This window comes from Erythrolamprus reginae, chromosome 2 (assembly GCF_031021105.1).
Source record: "Erythrolamprus reginae isolate rEryReg1 chromosome 2, rEryReg1.hap1, whole genome shotgun sequence".
Classification (NCBI taxonomy): Eukaryota; Metazoa; Chordata; class Lepidosauria; order Squamata; family Dipsadidae; genus Erythrolamprus; species Erythrolamprus reginae.
The window spans coordinates 226,196,603-226,218,756 of NC_091951.1; the positions used below are offsets into that span (position 1 = coordinate 226,196,603).

At 41.7% G+C, this 22,154-nt stretch overlaps 1 protein-coding gene across 1 annotated transcript; it reads left to right on the forward strand.

Annotated features, from left to right (window-relative positions):
- Positions 1-11,176: 11,176 nt before the first annotated feature.
- LOC139159518 (RE1-silencing transcription factor B-like) lies at positions 11,177-20,299 on the forward strand. Its single transcript, XM_070736828.1, has 4 exons — positions 11,177-11,378; positions 13,468-14,384; positions 15,932-16,015; positions 19,113-20,299. The coding sequence occupies exons 2-4, from the start codon at positions 13,478-13,480 to the stop codon at positions 20,297-20,299; spliced, it is 2,178 nt and encodes a 725-aa protein (XP_070592929.1). The 5' UTR covers positions 11,177-11,378; positions 13,468-13,477.
- Positions 20,300-22,154: the final 1,855 nt, after the last annotated feature.

Genomic DNA, 22,154 nt, shown 5'->3' on the forward strand with positions numbered 1-22,154 from the left:
TCTCCCACTATCTGAGCAAGACATAATCTATTCTCACCACCAACCAGCCACAATCCTGAAATCAACACCTTTTTATCCACTACTGTTGCTGTTCTGTTCGAAAAAACTCCCTAATGTTATGTCCCCAGGTCTATTTGACCCGGACTGCAAATTGATCTTTTTAGGTACTTCTATTTGGTCTTTTTGAAAGTTTTTTTCACCTGGAAACAAGTTTGAACATTTCTGCACACAATGGAATGAAAATTGAACTGAAAAAATTAATCCTTATTGGTTTATTTTGCACATAAATGTGCCTCCCCCCCATTTTTGTGAATTTCTTTTAGGTTTATTGATAATTTTGCCTGCAAAATGCATTCTATTTTACTAAAGTTGGTGTGGGATTGGTAGCTTGAACATTTCTGAACATAATGATATGAAAATTGAACTGAAAAAAAATGATCCTTATTGGTTTATTTTGCTCATAAATGGGCCCCCATGCTTATACTCAAATAGGCTTATACTCGAGTAGGCTTATACTCGAGTACAGTGATCCCCCGCTCGTTGCGAGGGTTCCGTTCCAGGACCCCCCGCAACGAGCGGGTTTTCGCGAAGTAGCGCTGCGGAAGTAAAAACACCATCTGCGCATGTGCAGATGGTGTTTTTAACTTCCGCAGCGCTAGCGAGGAGCCGAAGATTGGGGGCGGCGCGGCTGTTTTAAAACATCGCCGCCGGCATGGGGGGCTTCCTAGCAGCCCCCCAAACCCGGGTTGGGGGTCCGGGGGGTGCTGGCAAGCCCCCCATGCCGGTGGCGACGTTTTAAAACAGCCGCGCCGCCCCCAATCTTCGGCTCCTCGCTAGCGGGCAGGCAGGCGGCGGACAAGCCGTTCGCTGGCACTCGCTCTCGCCGCTTTGGAGCTGAGTCCTGAAGCGAATTCGCTTCAGGACTCAGCTCCAAAGCGGCGAGAGCTAGCGCCAGCGAACGGCTTGTCCGCGCTCGCTCTCGCCGCTTTCGAGCTGAGTCCTGAAGCGAATTTGCTTCAGGACTCAGCTCCAAAGCGGCGAGAGCTAGCGCCAGCGAACGGCTTGTCCGCGCTCGCTCTCGCCGCTTTTGAGCTGAGTCCTGAAGCGAATTCGCTTCAGGACTCAGCTCCAAAGCGGCGAGAGCTAGCGCCAGCGAACGGCTTGTCCGCGCTCGCTCTCGCCGCTTTCGAGCTGAGTCCTGAAGCGAATTCGCTTCAGGACTCAGCTCCAAAGCGGCGAGAGCTAGCGCCAGCGAACGGCTTGTCCGCGCTCGCTCTCGCCGCTTTCGAGCTGAGTCCTGAAGCGAATTCGCTTCAGGACTCAGCTCCAAAGCGACGAGAATGAACGGTGTGGGCGGGCGAAGGGCAGGCGGCAGCGAGGAGTTTGCGTGGGCGGTGGGGAAACTCCTTGCTGATGCCCGCTGCTCGCCCTCCCGCCAGCAAGAGGGGGAAGACCCAGGGAAGCCGCCCAGCAGCTGATCTGCCGGGCGCCATCTACGCATGCGTGCCCATAGAAAAAAGGGCACGCATGCGTAGATGGTGTTTTGACTTCCGGGTTCAAAAATCGCAAATTACACTGTTCGCAATGGTTGGGGACGCAATAACCGGGGTATTACTGTATAAGACAATATTGTTTATATTCAAAAATAAACCAATAAGAATCATTTTTTTCAGTTCATTTCTATTTTTCTTATGTTTAGGATTGTTCAATTTAGTATATCAAAACTTTTGGGGGGAATATTCCTTAGAGATTTGTAGCCTAAAAAAATATAAATTGACAAAAAATTCAGAAAGCATGGGGGAGGGGCTTTTTGATCAAAATAAAAATATAAGCCTCAATTTTTTCAGTTCAATTTTCATATCATTATGTTCATAAATGTTCAAACTAGTTTTCCAGTGGAAAAAGTTTTCAAAAAGACCAAATTCAAGTACCTAAAAAAAATCATTTTGGTCCGGGTCTATATGACCTGAAACAGAGTCAACGTGATTTTTTTTTTGCCCAGAAAAATTTTTTCCCCTCACCCCCACAAATATTTTTATGATGATCAGGCATGTTAAAATGAGTAAATGAATGCCTAAGATATTAAAAATATTTCAGATTTGAAGCCTGCGTAAATATAAAGTGAAAATGTTTGCAAGCAGCCAAGGGGGGGGGGGCTTATTTATGATTGTAAACAACCAATAAGAAACATTTATTTCAGTTCATTTATATTTTTATTATATTCAGAAATGTTCAAACTACCAATCCCACACCAACTTTAGTAAAATTGAACACATTTTGCAAGCAAAACTATCCATAAATTGAAAAATATTTCACAAAAATGGGGGGGCATGCATTCTATCAGCAAAATAAACCAATAAGATTTACTTTTTTCATTTCAATTTTCATATCATTGTGTGCAGAAATGTTCAGACTACTTTCCAAGTGAAAAAAAGTATTCAAATTGACCAAACATAAGCACTTCAAATGAAGAGTTTTCGGTCCAGGTCAGGGTGACCCGGGAACATAACAAGTGTGACTTTTTTGTTTTCAGCAAGAAAGAAACCCCCCACCCCCCAAAAAAAATTATCATAGAGAGAACCCCTGAAATGATGAAAAGTCATGAAATTTCAAGTTTCAGATATGCAGGGAAAATCTTTTACAGGGACTCAAACTTGGCTTCGGGTCACATACGACCCGAACAGAACAGCAGGGTTAATTTCCCCTCATCATCTTTGCCTTTTTAAATCCCAAAATGCTGACATCATCACTTCAGCCTTTTTTTTCCTCTCAACAAAAAATCCAGGGTTGAAATCCAGCAGGTTCTGGAGGACGAGTAGAGGAAAATTTGAGTAGATTGAAGCAAATACTATCCCTGGCTGACCCCAGAGCCAGAGTGTGTGGGAATGGAAATTTTGCAATATCCTTCCCCCAGGCATAGGGAGGAAATGGTAATTTTTGCAATATCCTTCCCTTGCCACGCCCACCAACCCACACTCACAGAACCAGAGTATTTCACCACTGAAAAAATCTATATAAGGTTCTAGTCTCTAAAAACAGTTTTTCTCATTTTTTCCTTAAACCAAAAAAAAAGCAATAGATTCTATAGAATGTGGACAATTACTTGCAATTCCACTTACAGGAGAAAGTCTATGAGGTTTGTGCTAAGAGTTTTTATTCTAGATCTTCTTTTAACCTGAATACCCACTAAGCTGAGCAGTGAGCAATCGCTCACTTAAAAATCATCATCAAACCTGCCCAGAAGCCGAGAGGGAAAGAGTGAGAGGGAAGGAGAGAGAGAGGAAGAGAGAGAAACAGATAGAAAAAAGAGAGGAAGGAAAAGAGAAAGAAAAAGAATGGGAGTAAGGAAGAGAGAAAGAAAATCAAAATCTAGTTTGAAACTAGCTCAACTATTTAAGTAGCATTTTGACATTGATAGAGATGCCCTATTATGAGCTCACTGTTATAGACACACAGTACAGTATTTTATTTTGAAATTCTCTAAGGCAAAACAGGGTGGGGTTTTTATTTGTTTGTTTGTTTGTTTGTTTGTTTGTTTATTATTTCTGTGCCGCCCAGTCCCAAAGGGACTGCCGCTCAGACACTATACTTTTCCGTCCACCACCACCCCCAAAAAAAAAAAATTAGAGGGAACACTGCCCACTAGTGACTTATAGTTTGACCTTGTCAAAAATGAGATTATTGAAAACTTGTCATTCATTACTGGACAACAAAGATTGTAAAGATATATACTGCTCAAAAAAAATAAAGGGAACATTCAAATAACACATCCTAGATCTGAATGAATGAAATATCCCCATTGAATATTTCATTTGCACAACTATCCCAACTATGGCTAACAGCAATAATAAGACAGCGTACAATAATAATCCAATACTAAAAACGATTAAAAACCCATTAATATAAAAAACCAAACATACATACAGACATACCATGCATAAAATTGTAAAGGCCTAGGGGGAAAGGGTATCTCAATTCCCCCATGCCTGGTGGCAGAGGTGGGTTTTAAGTAGCTTACGAAAGGCAAGGAGGGTGGGGACAATTCTAATCTCTGGGGGGAGTTGGTTCCAGAGGGCCGGGGCTGCCACAGAGAAGGCTCTTCCCCTGGGTCCCACCAAGTGGCATTGTTTTTTCTGCCCAGTCATTCCTTTCATTTGTATTTACTAGCAGCAATTCTTTTCTTGACTACTTTCTTACGGGAAGATGTTATTGTGATATTATTTCATTCTTGTTTTGAGTCAAGATGGCAAATCTGTGTCCATTAGTTCATTTGAGTAAGGATTTCTGTACATAGAATCCAGACGGGCATTGTTGGCAGAGAAGAGTATCTATCATAGAGTAAAACACCTCTAAACTTGTATGTGTACTTGAAGGAGACTGCACAGGGGCTGTTGGTATATATGCAGGGTCAAAACAGACCATATTAAGATGATTTTGGGTTGCGTTGAAAGATTAGTGCATTTGGATTGTTTTAAAAAACGTAGGTTACTTTATCAGAAATGACAATGATAAAAATGAATGATCAAAATTTATTTATTCATTCATTCATTGTTATTTATTAAATCGACTTCTATGCCTCCCACTCCCAATGGGACTCAGGGCAGCTTACAACAATATAAATAATAATAATAATAATAATAATAATAATAATAATAATAATTTATTAAATTTGTATGCCATCCCTCTCCGAAGACTCGGGGTGGCTCACAACAACAATAAACAATGCAGTACAAATCCAATAATTAAAACTAAAGCTAAAAACCCACTATCATTTAAAAAACAGTCAATACTACCCAATCATAACCACACATAAATCTTACTGGCCAAAAAGGGGATACATCAATTACCCCATGCCTGGTGACATAGATAGGTCTTCAGAGTATTGCGGAAGGCGGGGAGGGTGGGGGCAGTTCGAATCTATGGAGGGATTTGAATCCAGAAGGCCGGGGCCACCACAGAGAAGGCTCTTCCCCTGGGGCCTGCCAAACAACATTGTTTAGTCAACGGGACCCGGAGAAGGCCAACTCTGTGGGACCTAATCAGCCGCTGGGATTTGTGTGGCAGAAGGCGGTTCTGGAGATATTCTAGTCCGATGCCATGTAGGGCTTTATAGGTCATTACCAACACTTTGAATTGTATCCGGAAACTAATCAGCAACCTGTGCAGGCCGCGGAGTGTTGACGAGACTTGGGCGTATCTGGGAAGGCCCATGATTGCTCTTGCGGCCGTATTCTGCACAATCTACAGTTTCCAAACACTCTTCAGAGGTAGCCCCATGTAGAGAGCAATAAACAATATAAAAGAAGTCAAATATTAAAACAATAAAACCCCATTATAAAAATCTACAAAGGCAACAGTCCACTCAACAAAAAGGCATACCACTCATGCACAGTTCAGTTATGACAGATGTAATATTCACGGGCCCCAAGCCTGCCAGCAAAGCCAGGACTTCACAGCCTTTCGGAAGGACAGCAGGGTGGGAGCAGTATGGTCATCGAAGGGGAGTTGGTTCCATAGAGCAGTATTTCCCAACCATAGCAACTTGAAGAGATTTGGACTTCAACTCCCATTCGCTGGCTGGGGAATTCTGGGAGTTGAAGTCCAAATAACTTCAAGTTGCCAAGGTTGGGAAACACTGCCAAAGAGCCATGGAGTCTTATTTATGGCTACACTAGAGGAAGTGACTGTAGAAGAGTTTCCTAATCATTTCCTCTCAAAGCGATTCTTCATCTAGGAGCAAGTTACATGCATTTTTCTGGACAGTGGACATAAGAAAAAGGGAAATCTGCAGAATACACTCAATGCTCTTTATCATCTTATGAATTGTGTAGCCCCAGCCTATGTTTAAATGCTAATTGCCTGAGCACAATAAAACCCTTTCAGAAACAATTAACAGACATAGCCTGCCCAAGGTTTCAAACCGCATTTTGAATGGGGTGCTTTAAAGTTATTTTAAGAGAATCTGTGCATGCCACCTGCATTGCCTCTTAAAGAACGCATCTCAACCAGCAAATGCTCTGTCCTACACATGGGCAAAAAGAATCAGAACTTCAAATACAAACTGAATAAACAAATTATCAAAGATAATCCCCACTTGGAATACTAATAACTAAAGATCTAAGTGCCAAAGCCCACTGCAACAACATCGCTAAGAAGGCCTCAAGAGTTGTTAATCTAATCCTACATAGCTTCTGCTCTGGAAATCTCACACTACTTATCAGAGCTTACAAAACTTTAGCCAGACCCATCCTTGAATACAGCTCATCTGTTTGGAACCCATATTGCATCTCAGACATTAACACCCTTGAAAATGTCCAAAGATACTTCACAAGAAGAGCCCTTCATTCCTCCACTCGAAACAGAATACCCTACGAAACTAGACTTACAATCCTGGGTCTTGGAAGCTTAGAACTACGATGCCTTAAACATGATCTAAGTATTGCCCACAAGATCATATGCTGCAATGTCCTGCCTGTCAAAGACTACTTCAGCTTCAACCACAACAACACAAGAGCACACAACAGATTTGAGTTTAATATTAACCTCTTCAAACTTGACTGTAAAAAATATGACTTTAGTAATCAGATTGTCAAAGCGTGGAACTCATTACCGGACTCTGTAGTATCATCCTCTAACCGCCAACATTTTACCCTTAGACTATCCCCGGTTGACCTCTCCAGATTCCTAAGAGGTCAGTAAGGGGCGTACATAAGCGCACTAGAGTGCCTTCCCTCCCCTGTCCTATAGTCTCTCCTATATCTTGTATTTCTTCTCTACTATATCCTCTATAACCTTCATTGTGTATTGGACAAAATAAGTAAGTAAGTAAGTAAGTAAGTAAGTAAGTAAGTAAGTAAGTAAGTAAGTAAGTAAGTAAAAATTAAAATAAAATAAAATAAATAAATAAAATAAATAAAATAAATAAAATAAATAAAATAAATAAAATAAATAAAATAAATAAAATAAATAAAATAAATAAAATAAATAAAATAAATAAAATAAATAAAATATAAATAAAATAAATAAAATAAATAAAATAAATAAAATAAAATAAAATACGTTTAAAAACAGATCACTCAGCTCGCATAATGGCCGAAAAACAGCTATTAAGAATTGAAAATTGGATGAGATAAGAAATGAGGGAGATGGAAAGAATATTTTTATCAATTTCTCTCTTTCTTCAGTTCAACATTCCCTTTTATGGGCAGAATGGAGTACCCAAATCTAATTCCAGGGTAGATTGGAGACAATAAAAAATACCTTTCAGAGAAATTGTAGGCAATCAGGATTAACAGCAAAAGAGGAGAAATGATAGATGGCCACAGGAAAGACAGAATGGCTTCCTTGGGTTTGGTAAATATGCTGGCTAGAGGCAGGAGCAGGAGCCGGGAATGGTGGCATCAGTGAGGCCAGGAGAGCTCAGAAGGGTATGAAGAAGTACCTGACACAGCAATGGCTCCAACAAAAGGGAAACCAAGAACAGTAGCATGCAACACAGAGTAGATCGGTGGTGTCAAACTCAAGGCCCTTGGGCTGAATCCAGCAGAGAGCCACCCTGGAAACAGTGAAGGACCAGTTTGCCATGCCTCTTTCGGTAAAAATGGAGCCTGGGTGGGCCATGTTCAGCCCTCCCAAGCTCCGTTTTCACTGGCAGAGGGCTGCAGAAGGCAGTCACAGTCAAAAGAGAGCCCAGGAGGGCAGCACACTCCCGCCCACACTCCATTTTCACTGAACGAGGCCATTGCAGCCGAAAACATGCTGGGTAAGGCCTCTGGAGGCCCTAATGGAGCTTCTGAGGGGCAGATCTGCCGCTCAGAAGCTCCATTTTGGCCTACAAGATGCCAGGCGAGGCCTAAATGGAACTGCATAGGGAAGCACAGAGCTAAGAGGCTGGAGAGGAAATTGCTTGCTTAAATAACTGACCCAGTGTAGCAGGTTAGGAGGAGAGAAATTGTGGGCAATAAGAGGTATTTCAGTGGGTCAGGGAGGCCTTCGGTGGTCTTAAGAGGGTGGCCTCTTCCATGCTTTCCCCACCCTGAAATATCTCATGTGCACTTAATGAACCTCGCATTCAATTAGTGAATGTGTGAGTGAAAGGAGGGAGTGATCAAATTCAAGGTACAAGATTCACTCCCACGAATCCTCAGGCAGGCTCCAATACATTTGTAACTCGAGGACTACCTGTACCATGAGATTTGGGAAGGAGGGTAGATCAAAAACTATGACAACAATGCATCTGATCAGAAACACTATATTGATGCCATGATGTCTATTAACTGGGGTTTTATTATTAACATTTATTTATTAATATATATATAATATATTTAAATATATATATGTACAGTATATGTATGTATGTTTTCATAGATTTTTACGGGTACGGGTATGAAGGTCTTGGCATTTTCTGGTTTCTTCCCATGTAAGTTTCAGAGATTTCTGGCGACATTTCAACGAGGTCCCACTTGTCATCTTCAGGCTGGTGCTTTTGTCCTTGTGCTAGGGCGAACACAGCGAGACCTAGCACAAGGACAAAAGCACCAGCCTGAAGATGGCGAGTGGGACCTCGTTGAAACGTCGCCAGAAATCTCTGAAACTTACACGGGAAGAAACCCAAATATGCCAAAACCTTCGTATGTATGTATGTATGTATGTATGTATGTATGTATGTATGTATGTATAACTATTAGTAATTTATTAATATTATGCTGCAAGCAAGTGGTACCAAACCAATCTTTAAAGTGAATCACTTCTTTTGCCTCCTTATAGTTTAGAATGCTTTGCAATGTTGATATTGGTTTGAAACACGTTAACCTGAGTATGGAAAAACAAAGGAAGGTTAGATAGTAGATGCTGGAAGAGATAGTGGAGAGATAGTGGAGAGATAGTGGAGAGATAGTGGAGAGATAGTGGGGGAGAGATAGTGGGGGAGAAAACTCATCATTTTACCTTCTGGTGATGGGAACATGGCATTCTCAAAACTGTTAAGCTGTCCATTGACTCTGAAATGTATCTATACTGTGGAATAACAATTCCATAGTCACTAAATAGAAGCAAAAGGTTTAATCAGCAATAACGAATATAGACCAACTTATATAACTCTATATAACCACTAGATGGCAGTAAAGAGATGCCAAAAATCCACTTTTAACTAACTTCTCTGGGCCATCCACATTTTTATCCCCCAGTTCTGATAGCTGTAGGGTCAAATACTTGAAATTCACCCCCACTCCGGCCACTAGTTCATGGTTTGGGAAAGATTTTCTTGAAAAACTCACCAAGGAAAATCCAGATTTCTTTTGCAGTCAGCAAATGTGGCAAAATTCATCATTCTAGTTCAGACATATACTGGTAGTTTTGTAGTTTATATTCTAGAATCTAAGTACAATATTTCAACAATCAATAACTATATTGTAAAATGATATAATATGTACTACCCTATATATCTGCTTTTTAATGTTTGTATGATTAAAACTTTTTTTAAAAAAATCAAGGCCTGCGGCCCAGATGTGCCCCACGAGGCTATTAGATACACAGCCTGCAAATGCTGGCAGTGCTCTGACCCAGCTTTCACAGAAGCAGGAAACCCTCCTCCCAAAGAAAAAAACCCCTCTCTTTATTTATACTTGTGAATTAACTGCATTCGCCTACCAAGTCCAGGCAAGAGTCCTGCAAGGACTTAACTGAAGCAATAGGCCTTATCAGCTTATTACGACAATTGCAAAGCCGTGAGTTCTCAGCCGAAAGAGCTCTCAGCCAAAATCGCACACGGACACAAACAGGTGTCCCTGCATGTCCACGCATGATTTACTCCCTGCAAGCACGCGACACCGTTCCACCGTAACAGTCCACCTCTGAGCAGCAGCATGCAGAAGCGATTGCAGGGGGTAGGGGGGTGGCGCTGGGCAAGCAGCAGAGCTACTTGCTCAATTATTTTGAGCAATAACTGCATGTTGGAAGCTTTAGATCCATCTCTGCCTGTTCTTTCCTGAGAAGCTGGGAAGTTTTCACTCCAATCCAACCAGGAACTCAAGCAGGTAAAATCTGATTGGCTCTTAATTTAAAGGGCTCCCTATAGCAGGGCCTGGCTGATGTTTATAGCCTATAGCAGGGCCTGGCTGATGTTTATAGCCTATAGCAGGGCCTGGCTGATGTTTATAGCCTATAGCAGGGCCTGGCTGATGTTTATAGCCTATAGCAGGGCCTGGCTGATGTTTATAGCCTATAGCAGGGCCTGGCTGATGTTTGCTAGCTATGTGCAATAAACACCTGAAGTCACTAAACCAGTGTTTCCCAAACTTGGTCACTTGAAGATATTTGGACTTCAACTCCCAGAATTCCCCAGCCAGCGAATGCTGGCTGGGGAATTCTGGGAGTTGAAGTCCAGATATCTTCAAGTGGCCAAGGTTGGGAAACACTGCGCTAGAGCAGTGTTTTTCAACCAGTGTGCCGTGGCACACTAGTGTGCCGCGAGACATGGTCAGGTGTGCCGCGAAGCTCAGAGAGAGAAAGAAAGAAAGAGAGAGAAAGAAAGAGCAGGAGAGAGAAAGAAAACGAGAAAGCAAGCAAGAGAAAGAAAGAAAGAGAGAGAAAGAAAGAAAGAGAAAGAGAGGGAGGGAGGGAGGGAAGGTGGGAGAGAGAAAGACATAGAGGGAGGTAGGGAGGGAGAGAAAGAGAAAAAAGAGGAAAGAAGGAAGAGAGAAAAAAAGAGGGATGGAGAAAGAAAAAAAGAGGGAGAGAAAGAGGGAGAGAGAAATAGAGCGAAAGGAAGAGAGAATTTTTTTGTCCAACCCTTTTTTAGCTGCCCCCCCCTCAATGTGCCCCATGGTTTTGTAAATGTAAAAAATGTGCCGTGGCTCAAAAAAGGTTGAAAACCACTGCGCTAGAGGGACGACGACGACATTGAGCTGGCGGTTTGGAGGAACGCGGGAGCGAGCTTGTGGCGCTGTCCAGGGCTGATCTGGAGGAGGCTTGTTCGTGCTTCGCTTCGGCGCTGCTGCGCGTGGGACGGCGGTTGGAGGGGGTGGAGTGAACGGTTGGGGAAAGCCGAGCCGAGCAGGCGGGGAGGACTTGGCGAGCGGCGGTGCCTCTCAGGAAGGAAGCCCCTGGAAGGAGCCCCAGAGGAGAAGTCTCCCTCTTTGCCGGGGGAGGCTTGCCACCCCGGTTCCCTTCTCTTCTCACCACGGGCTGTTATTTCCTTGCTGCAGGAAGAAGGGAAGGAAGTTTGGCGGGGAGGAGCCGCCTCCGCCGTCGTCTCCCTCGCTGCGGAGAGTTGCCGAGGAGGAGGCCGCAGCAGCAGGAGGAACAGCAGCCGCCCTGCTTTTTGGAGCTGGACAGCGATTTCTCGCCGTCCCCGCTTTCGGACCCCTTCGCCGCCAGCGGTGAGGTTGAGGGTGGCGGGGGTGACCTTGGGCTCCGCGCCCTGCACGGATGGAGAAGCCCAGAGGCGTTGGTGGTGGTGGTGGGGGGGCTCGGAGCTGGGAGTTGGGCCTCGATCGCCTTCTCTCCCCCTCCACGCTTTACCCCCCCCCCCCACTCCACCGATGCGGAGCAATGCTCGTCTCCTTTCTCGCCTTCCGGAGTCGGGGGGGGGGGGCTCCTTGATCTCCTCGACCCACGCCCTCCGCCTTCTATGGGATCGTGGAGGGAGATCGGGGGCGAAGAGTCGAGGAAGATTCTTGCTTAAGGGTTAGGGGTGGAGTGGGTGGTTCTGGTTTTTTTTTAAGGGGTGGGTTGAGGAGCTCCTGTCGGCAATTCCCCCATTTCTCTTAGATCGGGGAGCTGCTTCAAGGAGGGAGGGGGGGAAAAACAAGTCCCCACCCGCTTTCGCTGCCGCTTTGGGGGGAGGGCGGCCGAGAGAAACTTATGGGCGAATCTCCTTCGTCTTCGGCGACTTTTTCAAGAAAGTTACGGAGGAGCTGGAACTTTTGGGAGGAGAGTTTAAAGCCCCCCCCCCCAAAAAAAGGAGGAAAGGAAAAGCGGTAGACGACGCATCCGCGGAGGCCTTGAGTTTGCCCGAGTTGGACGCTCTGCTTGCGAGGCAAAGAGTTTTGCGAAACAGAGCTTTGTGCTCCTAGTTGGTATTTGAGAAAATGCCTATTTCTGGAATGCAACAGCCGCCGCTGCCGCTGGTTGGCTGGGCTGCAATGGACATTCATAGAGTGAGGGGCTTTTTAGAGTGCAAACTTTTGGACTCCTAACCTTGTGCTTCGTTTAAATATATTTACGGGGTGGGAACTTGGTGGAGCTTCAAAATCAGTTCTACATAGAATCAAGGACTGAAGGCCCCAAAGGTTGCTGCTCTATTTAAGATTCTTTCTGGCTTTTGAAAACTTTCCAGTTGAAATACAGTTCGCTTCCTCTGATAAGAAGCAATTTCAGATATAGATCTGAGAATTACGGATCTTTTTAGGTTTAGACAGAGCAAGCGAGCATATGTAAATTAAAATCACCCCATGCTGTTAGTTTAATTTCAAGACTGAATAGCCCACCCAGCAGGGTAACAAGGGTTCATGGATTTAATTAGAATCTTACCAAATGCATACTGCTTTAAATGTTTGAAAATAAATTGATCAAATGTGATTATCAAATATTCTTACTGACGTGGATTCCTACATACTATAGTAGTCTGGAAACGTTAATTTTCAGTCATTTCATAATGGCTGTGTTCATGTAACATAGTGCACAACAAACTAATGTGACACATTTTAAACCTAGTATTTTGGGTGAACTCTGCCTGAGTTATTCGTTAATGGTTCAGTGAGTTGTCCAACCGCAGAAAATTAGATTAATTCCATAAAATGCTGTGCAAACATAGTAAGTGGCTATGAGGTTTTGTTTTTGTTTTGGTTTAGCCTAGCATGATATGCAGACAAGGCCATTATGGTTTGTGCAACAACTATAGTTAAAAGTTCTGGTTGAACATATGTGATCCCAGTCAGTGTTTTAAATAAAAGTTGCATAGGACCTTATTTACAGTTATATTGCTTGAAATCTAATTTCAGCAGCAATATATAGTACATAATAAATACATTTTTACACCAGGCAACTGATAATTGTATTACGCTATTAAGTACTGCCAGTAAAATACAGGGCAGTCAACTTTGCCTCATAGAAGTTAATTTATGTATAGGCATGATTCAAGATAAGTGAAAAATCACAGTTAAGAAATGGACATTTGAGCATTATCTTTAATTAGCTCATCTCTATGACCTTTATTAACCATGGTTTTAGATTATTTATTCTTTCTTTCCCTGTAGAAGTTTTATGTAATTGAAGTTAACTCAGGTGTTCTAGGTTTTTACCGTACTTAATGGAAATAGTTTTAATTTTATTTAGATTTTATTGACAGCCATGTTGTGTTTTTTTGTTATGTACAAAAGAGACCAGTGAGTATAGTATGGTTTACTTACAAAATTCATCTTAAAAGTATGGTTTGTTAATTTAGCAATTGTTTCCTTTTTTTAATAGAATTATTGTTATGACAATGCAAGTGTTGGGTCAATCTGGTGGCAGCAGCCTATTTTATAGCAATACTAACCTTAACATGGCACTGTCAAACGACATGTATGACTTTTCTGAACTTTCCAAAGCTGAAGTGGCAGCACCTCAACTTATTATGCGGGCAAATGTGGCCCTCACGGGCGAAGTTAATGGCAACTGTTGTGATTATATGGTTGGTGAGGAGAGGCAAATGGCTGAACTGACAACCGTGGGTAACACCAATTTTTCAGACAGTGATGGAGAAGGAATGGATGATTCACAAAGAGCAGAGAATGACTCTGAAGAAATAGAAGATATGGACATAGACCTTATTACTCCTGAGGTCCATGATGCGGAAGCAACTGGACTATCAGAGTCTACTGTTCCTCACTCTTCTGATCAAGAAAAAGTCTTTTCATTGGAAGCACAAGATGCTCAGGGGAGCATAGATGACAAAAGTAAGGGTTTGAAGAACAAACCATTTCGTTGCAAGCCATGCCAGTATGAGGCAGAGTCTGAGGAAGAGTTTGTCCATCATATTCGGGTACACAGTGCCAAGAAATTCATTGTAGAAGAAAAAGCTGAGAAGTATGGCCAGGTTGAAGAAAATGACACTAGCACTACAGAGGAAATTGATTTTTCTAAGGGGCCTATAAGATGTGATCGCTGTGGTTATAACACTAACAGATATGATCATTATTTGGCTCACTTGAAGCACCACAACAAAGCAGGAGAAAATGAAAAAGTCTATAAATGCACTATCTGTACATATACAACAGTCAGTGAATATCATTGGAAGAAGCACCTAAGAAACCATTTTCCACGAAAAGTTTATACATGCTCACAGTGCTCCTACTTTTCGGATCGGAAGAATAACTACGTGCAGCATATTCGAACTCATACAGGTATGTGTTGCAGCTTTTTGAAATCTGTTAATGAGCAATTGTATAGATTATATTTGCAACATTCATTCCATCAAACTAACAGTCCTCTGGGTCTGCTTTATAGCTAGAGCCTTTTGGAGTAGATTTGAAGTTGATCGATGGAAAAAGGGATATCTCCCATTGTGAATGGAAGTGATTTCAATACCTAATGTGGGGAAAATAAAGTTGTCCACCTACCAGGCATACTGTGTTCCTACTGAAAGCCGTATAATACATTTCGGGACTGGAACAGCCTTTCAATTTAATGCACCATAACTATTCCAGAGCAGTCAATTTATTTAATATTTATTGTTGATATATACTTTCTAGTACATTCTTGATGTAAAATGTAAAATGTTGTTATGGTTTCTAAATTAGAGGATGTTTAGGATTGGACCAATTTAAGAAAAACATTTGCAATAGCTGTTAACTAAATAGGATGTTCTGAAAAATCAAAGTGGTAGTCATGGCAGTGAGATTGAAATTTGCTCCCTTTTGTATATGTGTTTTCACATCCTTGTATAAATAGGTGGAACTTTGGTTGCATTGTTGCTACTGTCATCTTGACATTTTGGACTACCCCTATGGGTGCCCATGTTATAAACTTCCAGAAGTACTAAGATGGAAAAATAATGATATTGAATTAAGCTTTGAGTTGATCTAGCAAATAATAATTGGATTTAAGTTTAGGTTTGTTAAGGTAAATTAGATAAAAACTATATTTAGCTTGATTTTACCTTTAACTAACTGATACAACCTATCATCTTTAACACAATTTATATAAAGCTTTTCTTTTCATTCTTCACTGATTTTATGATTGTATTTGTTCATTGAAGAAAAATGGTTGCTTTTATAATTTGAGGTAAATAGGATACGTTCAGTATGCAAACTCATGAAAATAATATTTCTTATGAGTCACTCTATAACTCAAATCTTATGAGCCATCCATTCCCAGTTTCTTCCAAGTCCTCTGGTATTCCTACCATTTGCAATGAGAGTTTAGAAGAAATAAGAAACTGGGAGAGTCTTCTATTCTTTTTTATTAGGAAGTAAGAGTTTTGTTTGATACAGGAACTTACGATCCTAGAGTACAATCCCTGTTTCCCCCAGTTTTAAAGTAACAGAGCAGAGCAGTCTACCAATTGTGCAGTGATTTTCACTGTCTCTGTCATTCTAAAGTTAGGAAAGGAGGGGTGATGATTGCTAGTCAATCATGTGATCACTGTGAAAACTATAATGTGTAGGTGGGAGGAAGGGCAGTTTGGAAGCTTCTGAGGGAGAGCATTTTCTAACAGTGCTCAAGCAGGCATGCTTAGCCGAGTTTTCCTGCTGCAGAAAAATATTTATTTTGTATTCCTGGATAACAGCTAGGTTTACAAAGCAAGAGAATTACTTTTTAGGTGAAATATGGCAGCTTGTGAATGTGATAGGATTATTAATGTTTGCAGTATTTGCCAGCTATGTTGAATTCTGGGAAAATAATTATGACAACAGATTTTATACTTAATTTTAATGCTCTGTTTTCACAGGCGAGCGTCCCTACCGATGTTCTATGTGTCCTTATTCAAGTTCTCAGAAGACTCATTTAACGAGACATATGCGTACTCATTCAGGTTGGTAAAAAGGCAGTTCCAAAGGATTAAGATGGTATTTTAATACATGCAAGGTTGCAGGCAGCATTTCAGAGTTTTCCATATTAAAGCTAGCAATGCAGGGCTACATCAGCCAAGAAAAAGAAAAAACAGAAAGCAATTATTTTATGGTGCTAATTTCTGTTAAGTATCACATATGTTTGTTGATGTTCAGACTTTAAGCCTTTTAGGAAGATAAATGTTAATTCTTGATTAGATGTAAAATTCAGTCTGCATTATTTTCTCAAATCCTATAGAAAATATTCACTATTTTGGGAACAGTTTTATATATTTTATGCATCAGAACACATAAAGTGCTTTCTAAAATGGGAAGGTGATAGATATATTTGGTTATCATATGGATTGTGGGAAGGTCTGACATTTGAGGGTATACCATGTTGCTGACCTGATCTTAAATTACATATTGCAGTATTAATTATCCATATTATATATGAATTGGTTACACTGCAAAATAATGCCTTATTGAAAAGTTCTGAGGAAAAAAACCACTATTATAGACCAGGGGTCCCCAAACTTTTTACACAGGGGGCCAGTTCACTGTCCCTCAGACTGTTGGAGGGCCGGACTATTAAAAAAACGTGTGAACAAATCCCTATGCACACTGCACATACATTATTTAAAGTAAAAAACAAAATGGGAACAAATACAATATTTAATATTTATTCTTCCTCTTTCTTTCTCTCTCTCTCCCTTTCTCTCTGTCCTTCTGTCTTTCTAGTTCTCTCTCTTTCTCTCTGTCCTCTCTCTTTCTTTCTCTCTCTTCTCTCTTTCTCTCACTCACTCTCTTTATATCTCTCCCTCTTTCTCTCTCCCTCTCTCTGTCTCCTCCTTTCTCTCTCTCTCCCTTTCTATCTCTCCTCTTCCTTTCTCTCTCCCTCTCTATCTTTCCCTCTTTCTCTCCCCCCTCTCTCTTTCTTTCTCTCTCTCTTCTCTTTCTCTCACTCACTCTCTTTCTCTCTCCCTCTTTCTCTCTACCTTTCTTTCTCTTTCTCTCTCTCCCTTTCTCTGTCCCTCTTTCTTTCTCTCTGTCCCTCTCTTTCTTTTTCTCTGTCCCTCTCTTTCTTTTTCATTGTCCCTCTCTTTCTTTTTCTCTGTCCCTCTCTTTCTTTCTCTCTGTCCCTCTTTCTTTCTCTCTGTCCCTCTCTATCTTTCTCTCTGTCCCTCTTTCTTTCTCTCTGTCCCTCTCTTTCTTTCTCTCTGTCCCTCTCTTTCTCTCTGTCCCTCTTTCTTTCTCTCTGTCGCTCTCTTTCTTACTCTCTGTCGCTCTCTTTCTTACTCTCTGTCCCTCTTTCTTTCTCTCTGTCTCTTTCTTTCTCTCTGTCCCTACCTCTCTTTCTTTCTTTCTCTCTGTCCCTCTTTCTTTCTCTCCCTTATCTCTGTGTGGGGGGGAGGCGGCTGCTTGAAAACCCCTGACCTCCATCGCCTCCCCCCCACGGCACAAGGCGAGCACACAAGGGACCGCTCATCCAGGCTTGCCGGTCCACACGCGCCTGGATGAGCGGTCCCGCATGGCCCCAGGCCCCCAACGCCGGACTCCGCCACTGATTTCCACCCCCGTTCCGCTCTGCAGTGGCTGATGTAGCAGCAGCAGTTTCTGTAGCCTGGCCCTTGGATTCTTTGCTGACCCACAGAGCCTTTGTTTTTGGTGTTACTGGCTCTGTAGCAGCTGCAATTTGCTTTTTAGAGTAGGAGCACAATTCATTATGGGGAGATAGAGATGCTGTAACCATCATCTCTAAGCTTAGAATTGAGTGAGTGGTATATATCTGTGATGGTGAACCTATGGCATGTGTGCCATTAGTGGCACACAGCCCTCTCCACAGGCACACAAGCTCCACTTGATTGACCAGCTCAGCTCCACTGCGCATGTGCAAGTGCCTTGCCGTTGGCCAGTTGATTTTTGGGTCAGACAAACTCATGCTTTCTCCTCACTTTCTGCAGTCCATGTCTTCCCAGATCTCTGGAGATTCCACCCCAATGTTGTTTGGGCATGCAAGGCTTCCTCCTCCAGCTCCATTTGGGGATGGGAGGCTTCCCCTCCCCCAGCTCTGTTTGGGGAAAGAGGCTCTTCCCCCTCCCACCACTGTTTTGGGATGGGGGGCAAAACATGAGGTGGCCATTGTGCATTTGCGCATGTGCAGGGGGAGGGTCATGCGGGAAGGGGCATTGCATCATGTGTGTGGGCACTTGCACATGTGCGACAGTGCGCATGCACACACTTTCGGCACCTGAGAGAAAAAGGGTTCATCATCACTAGTATATATAGCATGCTATCAGTGACACCTGTAGTAGCAGTGCAGTAAGGTTGTGGTCGTAGGTTGAAGACTATCTGCATGGACTTCTACTTTTACTGTAAACATTCCCCATTGTTCCTTCAATTTGCTCTGTTCACATGTGAGTGTTATTGTCTATTTGGGAGAATAACACCAGAAGAGTGATATCAGCACAGTTGAAGGAAACTGCATTTGCATAATTACAAAAAACAAACAAACCCACAAACTATTTACCCCTATTCGGTTTGCTCAGCTACGTAATTTTGCAAACATTTTGAAACAATATGGAAGTTAAATTACAGCAGTTTATTCATCATTTTTGCCCAGAATATTAAAGTATTCCTTATTTCCAAATGGTTGGACATACAGTCTAAGTATTAAAATATTATGATGCCGGGAGTGGGGTGGGGAAACTGTTATTCCTTCATTGAGAGTATATTTTCTTTTGGGGTATGTACAATAATTGTGTAAGATAATTATTCACCTATAATTTCCATTTTTCTACATTGCTTTCAATGGACCAGTTTGGTTTGGATTCCAAATGCTAATAATACTATAGAGTGACCTTCTGGTATGTATATAACATAGATGGAATGTCTAATGATTTCTTGCATGGTTGTTTTCTTTCTTGTATTTTGTTGCTTTTTGTGAACATGTTAAGTGGAAAATCAAATTATTCTTAAATGCAAGAAGTTCAATAGCATGATGAACTGTATAAATCTGTAGCTGTACATAATTTATGATTTGTAATATAATAGTTATTAATTGCTTCTTCCTTGCTTTAGGTGAGAAGCCATTCAAATGTGAACAGTGCAGCTATGTGGCATCAAACCAGCATGAAGTGACTCGACATGCAAGGCAGGTTCATGATGGGCCCAAACCATTGGCTTGCCCCCACTGTGATTATAAAACAGCTGACAGAAGCAATTTCAAGAAGCACGTTGAACTCCATGTCAGCCCTTGTCAGTTCCTTTGCCCAGTTTGTGAATATGCTGCATCCAAGAAATGTAACTTGCAGTATCACATCAAATCCAGGCACCCTGACTGCTGTGATATCACAATGGATGTCTCAAAAGTAAGATTAAGAACTAAGAAGAATGAAGTTAACACCTCTGAGAACATTAACACAGAGAGTAAACTAGAAGAGGAACAAACAAAACAAGAGTTGACTGAAAAGAAAAATGAGAGAGCTGTAAAAGAAGAGAAAAAAGAGAGTTTGTCAAAAGGTAAGAAACCAACTAGTAGTGCGAGTGTAGGCCAGATCACAACAAGAAGCCGCAAAATAATTGATGAAAGAAAGGAAGAAAGTTTGAAAATGGAAAAAACTAATAAAGTTAAGGTGGCAAAAAGAAAAGCAGAGGATAGCTCCATTTCAGAGACAAACGATTCATCAACTGATATTGATGAAGTAGTGGGAAAGAAAAGGAAAACCGAAAAACTACCACCTAAGAGTCAGGATGAAAGTGTGACTGATCCAGATTTAGTACAAGAAATACCATCAGTCCAAACATGCGACAAAGAGATAATGAGTAACGCACATCAAGAAAATGTCTGTTCTACAAAACAATTACAGGCTGAAGACCCAGCAGGAGCTCAACCTTGCCAAACCCCAGAAAAACAGGCACACAATACTGGAGCAGATTTGGCTTCATCATCACCAAGTGGCACAGCAGTGAATGAAAATCAAGACGTGGAAGAGGACGAAGGTGTCCATAGTCATGATGGCAGCGATATAAGTGATGAAAAATCAGAAGTTAGTTATGATTCTGGATTAAATGGTGCTCGGATGGCCCAAGAAAAACCAGGTCAGAAATCATCCCAAGCAGTACCAGAGGCTAAGCCTACAATGCAGAACTATGTGTGTATATTTTGTGACCGGTCTTTTAAAGAAAAGGAGGAATACGTTAATCATCTGAATCGACATTTGGTAAATGTATACTATCTCGAGCAAGAAACAATGGAGCAACATTAACCAAACACAGTTTAATGACAATTTATTCCTTGAATCTTGAAGTTCTTTCCATCTATTGATTGGTGAATCCATAATTTGGTAAATACTTCTATAATAATCCTTTTATGCTTTAAGATGAGAAAAATGTTGCACATAATTGTTTTATCTTTACCTATGCAGTTTACGTCTTTAAAAATTTAGTATTTTTGTTGTATATGTACATTTTACATATGCATGTTTAGTTTTGTTAAATCAGTTTCTTCCCTTAATGTTGACACTTTCAGATTTGTTGCTTATCATGGCCAGTATTGTCTGCTTCTTTTGATTTCCTGATTCTATGTTGGTTGATAACCTATAAAATTGCTTTAATACTTTTAATGATATCATTTTGGACAAATATTTCTGTACATTTCTGATTTAACTGTTAAGGGTTCCACAAATAAGTCTTGTGTTCCTACCATATTAGCTTCAATAGAATTGCGTATGGGGCTCTCTCTAATGAAAGTTTTGAACTCATCCTTCTATTAGGGAGGTTATTTAAACTTAAATCCATATGTAAATTTCTATTTAGAAGAGCTTTCTTAATTAGAAAAAAAACCATGGTAATTTTTTTATTTTTAAAATGTATTTAAAGAAGCCATCTTTAAATAAAAGCTCCGCTTCCGCCCCAGCTTCTCAATCCTTCCCCTTTAATTCTTGGAGCGTTGGTACGCTCCACTTGAAGAGCCTTACTGCCCCCACTGTCGCCAATTTTCTTGCCGCCGATTTCGCCGCTGCAGGTCCCTCAGCTGTTTGGCGGCCCATGTGTCTTCAGTTGGCCGCCGTGGCGGTCGGAGGTGCAGTCTGGGCAGTGGCGGTCAAGGCTCAGCCCCCTCGCCCGACCCATCTTCTTTAGGCGTCGGCGCCACTTGGGGAGGAGCCCTCGGTGGCCATGGGCGAGCCTCCAGATTCGGAGGCAGAAGACAGCCCGATGGATGGGTGGCTACCCGCCTGCAGCAGCAAAGGGGGCCGACAGTTTGGGCTGGTCAGCGTTGGGAGCTGCTCCTCCGCTTTTGTGATGCCACCACCAATTTTGCTGCCACCGATTTCACTGCCACCGGCTGTCTGGCGGCCCACATGTTGGGCCGCCAGACAGCGGAGAGGCCCGGCGGCACTGAAATCGGTGGCAGAAACATTGGCGCCACCACCTGCGCCCTAGAGCGCAGCAAAGCCCCCATTTCAGTGAGTGTTAATTATACTCTGTTAGGTAAAATTATCTTGACAGAATGAAATTGCTCATTTCAAAGTTTAGAAATCAGAAAAATCCTGATAAGCAACAAACCTTGAAAATGTCAGTTGTAAAAATTTCCATTTCCAAGTTCTAAGCATCCTGATCTTTTTCTAATTCACATAAAGAGAAATTGAAATGGTCAGACATCTGAAGAATAAATGTTCAGGCACAGGGAGAGAAGCACAACTTTATTTTAAAGACTTTATTAATAGATAACATTTGCTTGAACCTTCTGAAAACACAATGAAAAACTACATATAGCAAAACTGAGCATGCAACCTTTCGTTTTTGTTCATTTTGAAATATTTTTTGTTTTTGTAAATGTATAGGTGTAAGTGTACTTTCTAATGCAGCAAATTAGCAGATATGAAAACTTGTATTGTCAAAGTCCAGAATCTGCTGCAAAGCCCCATTGCTGTATTGTTGAATTGTGTTGACTCATGTCTTATTGTGTGTGCATGGGAATCTCTTGATTATATCTCCAGATGGCTCTCAAGAGACTTTTATTTGCTGCTTCAGAAATATTGAACAAACTATAATATTTAATTTTCCCCCTTGAAGAAAGCTGACCTTGCATTATACTTTGAATTATATTTAATTTTTCCG

Bases quoted from the DNA above. Each gene is read 5' to 3' on its own strand.
- LOC139159518 (XM_070736828.1), top strand. From the start codon at position 13,478: ATGACAATGCAAGTGTTGGGTCAATCTGGTGGCAGCAGCCTATTTTAT. The intron at 14,385-15,931 runs GTATGTGTTGCA...CTGTTTTCACAG, and splicing joins GCATATTCGAACTCATACAG to GCGAGCGTCCCTACCGATGT. The intron at 16,016-19,112 runs GTTGGTAAAAAG...TCCTTGCTTTAG, and splicing joins ACATATGCGTACTCATTCAG to GTGAGAAGCCATTCAAATGT.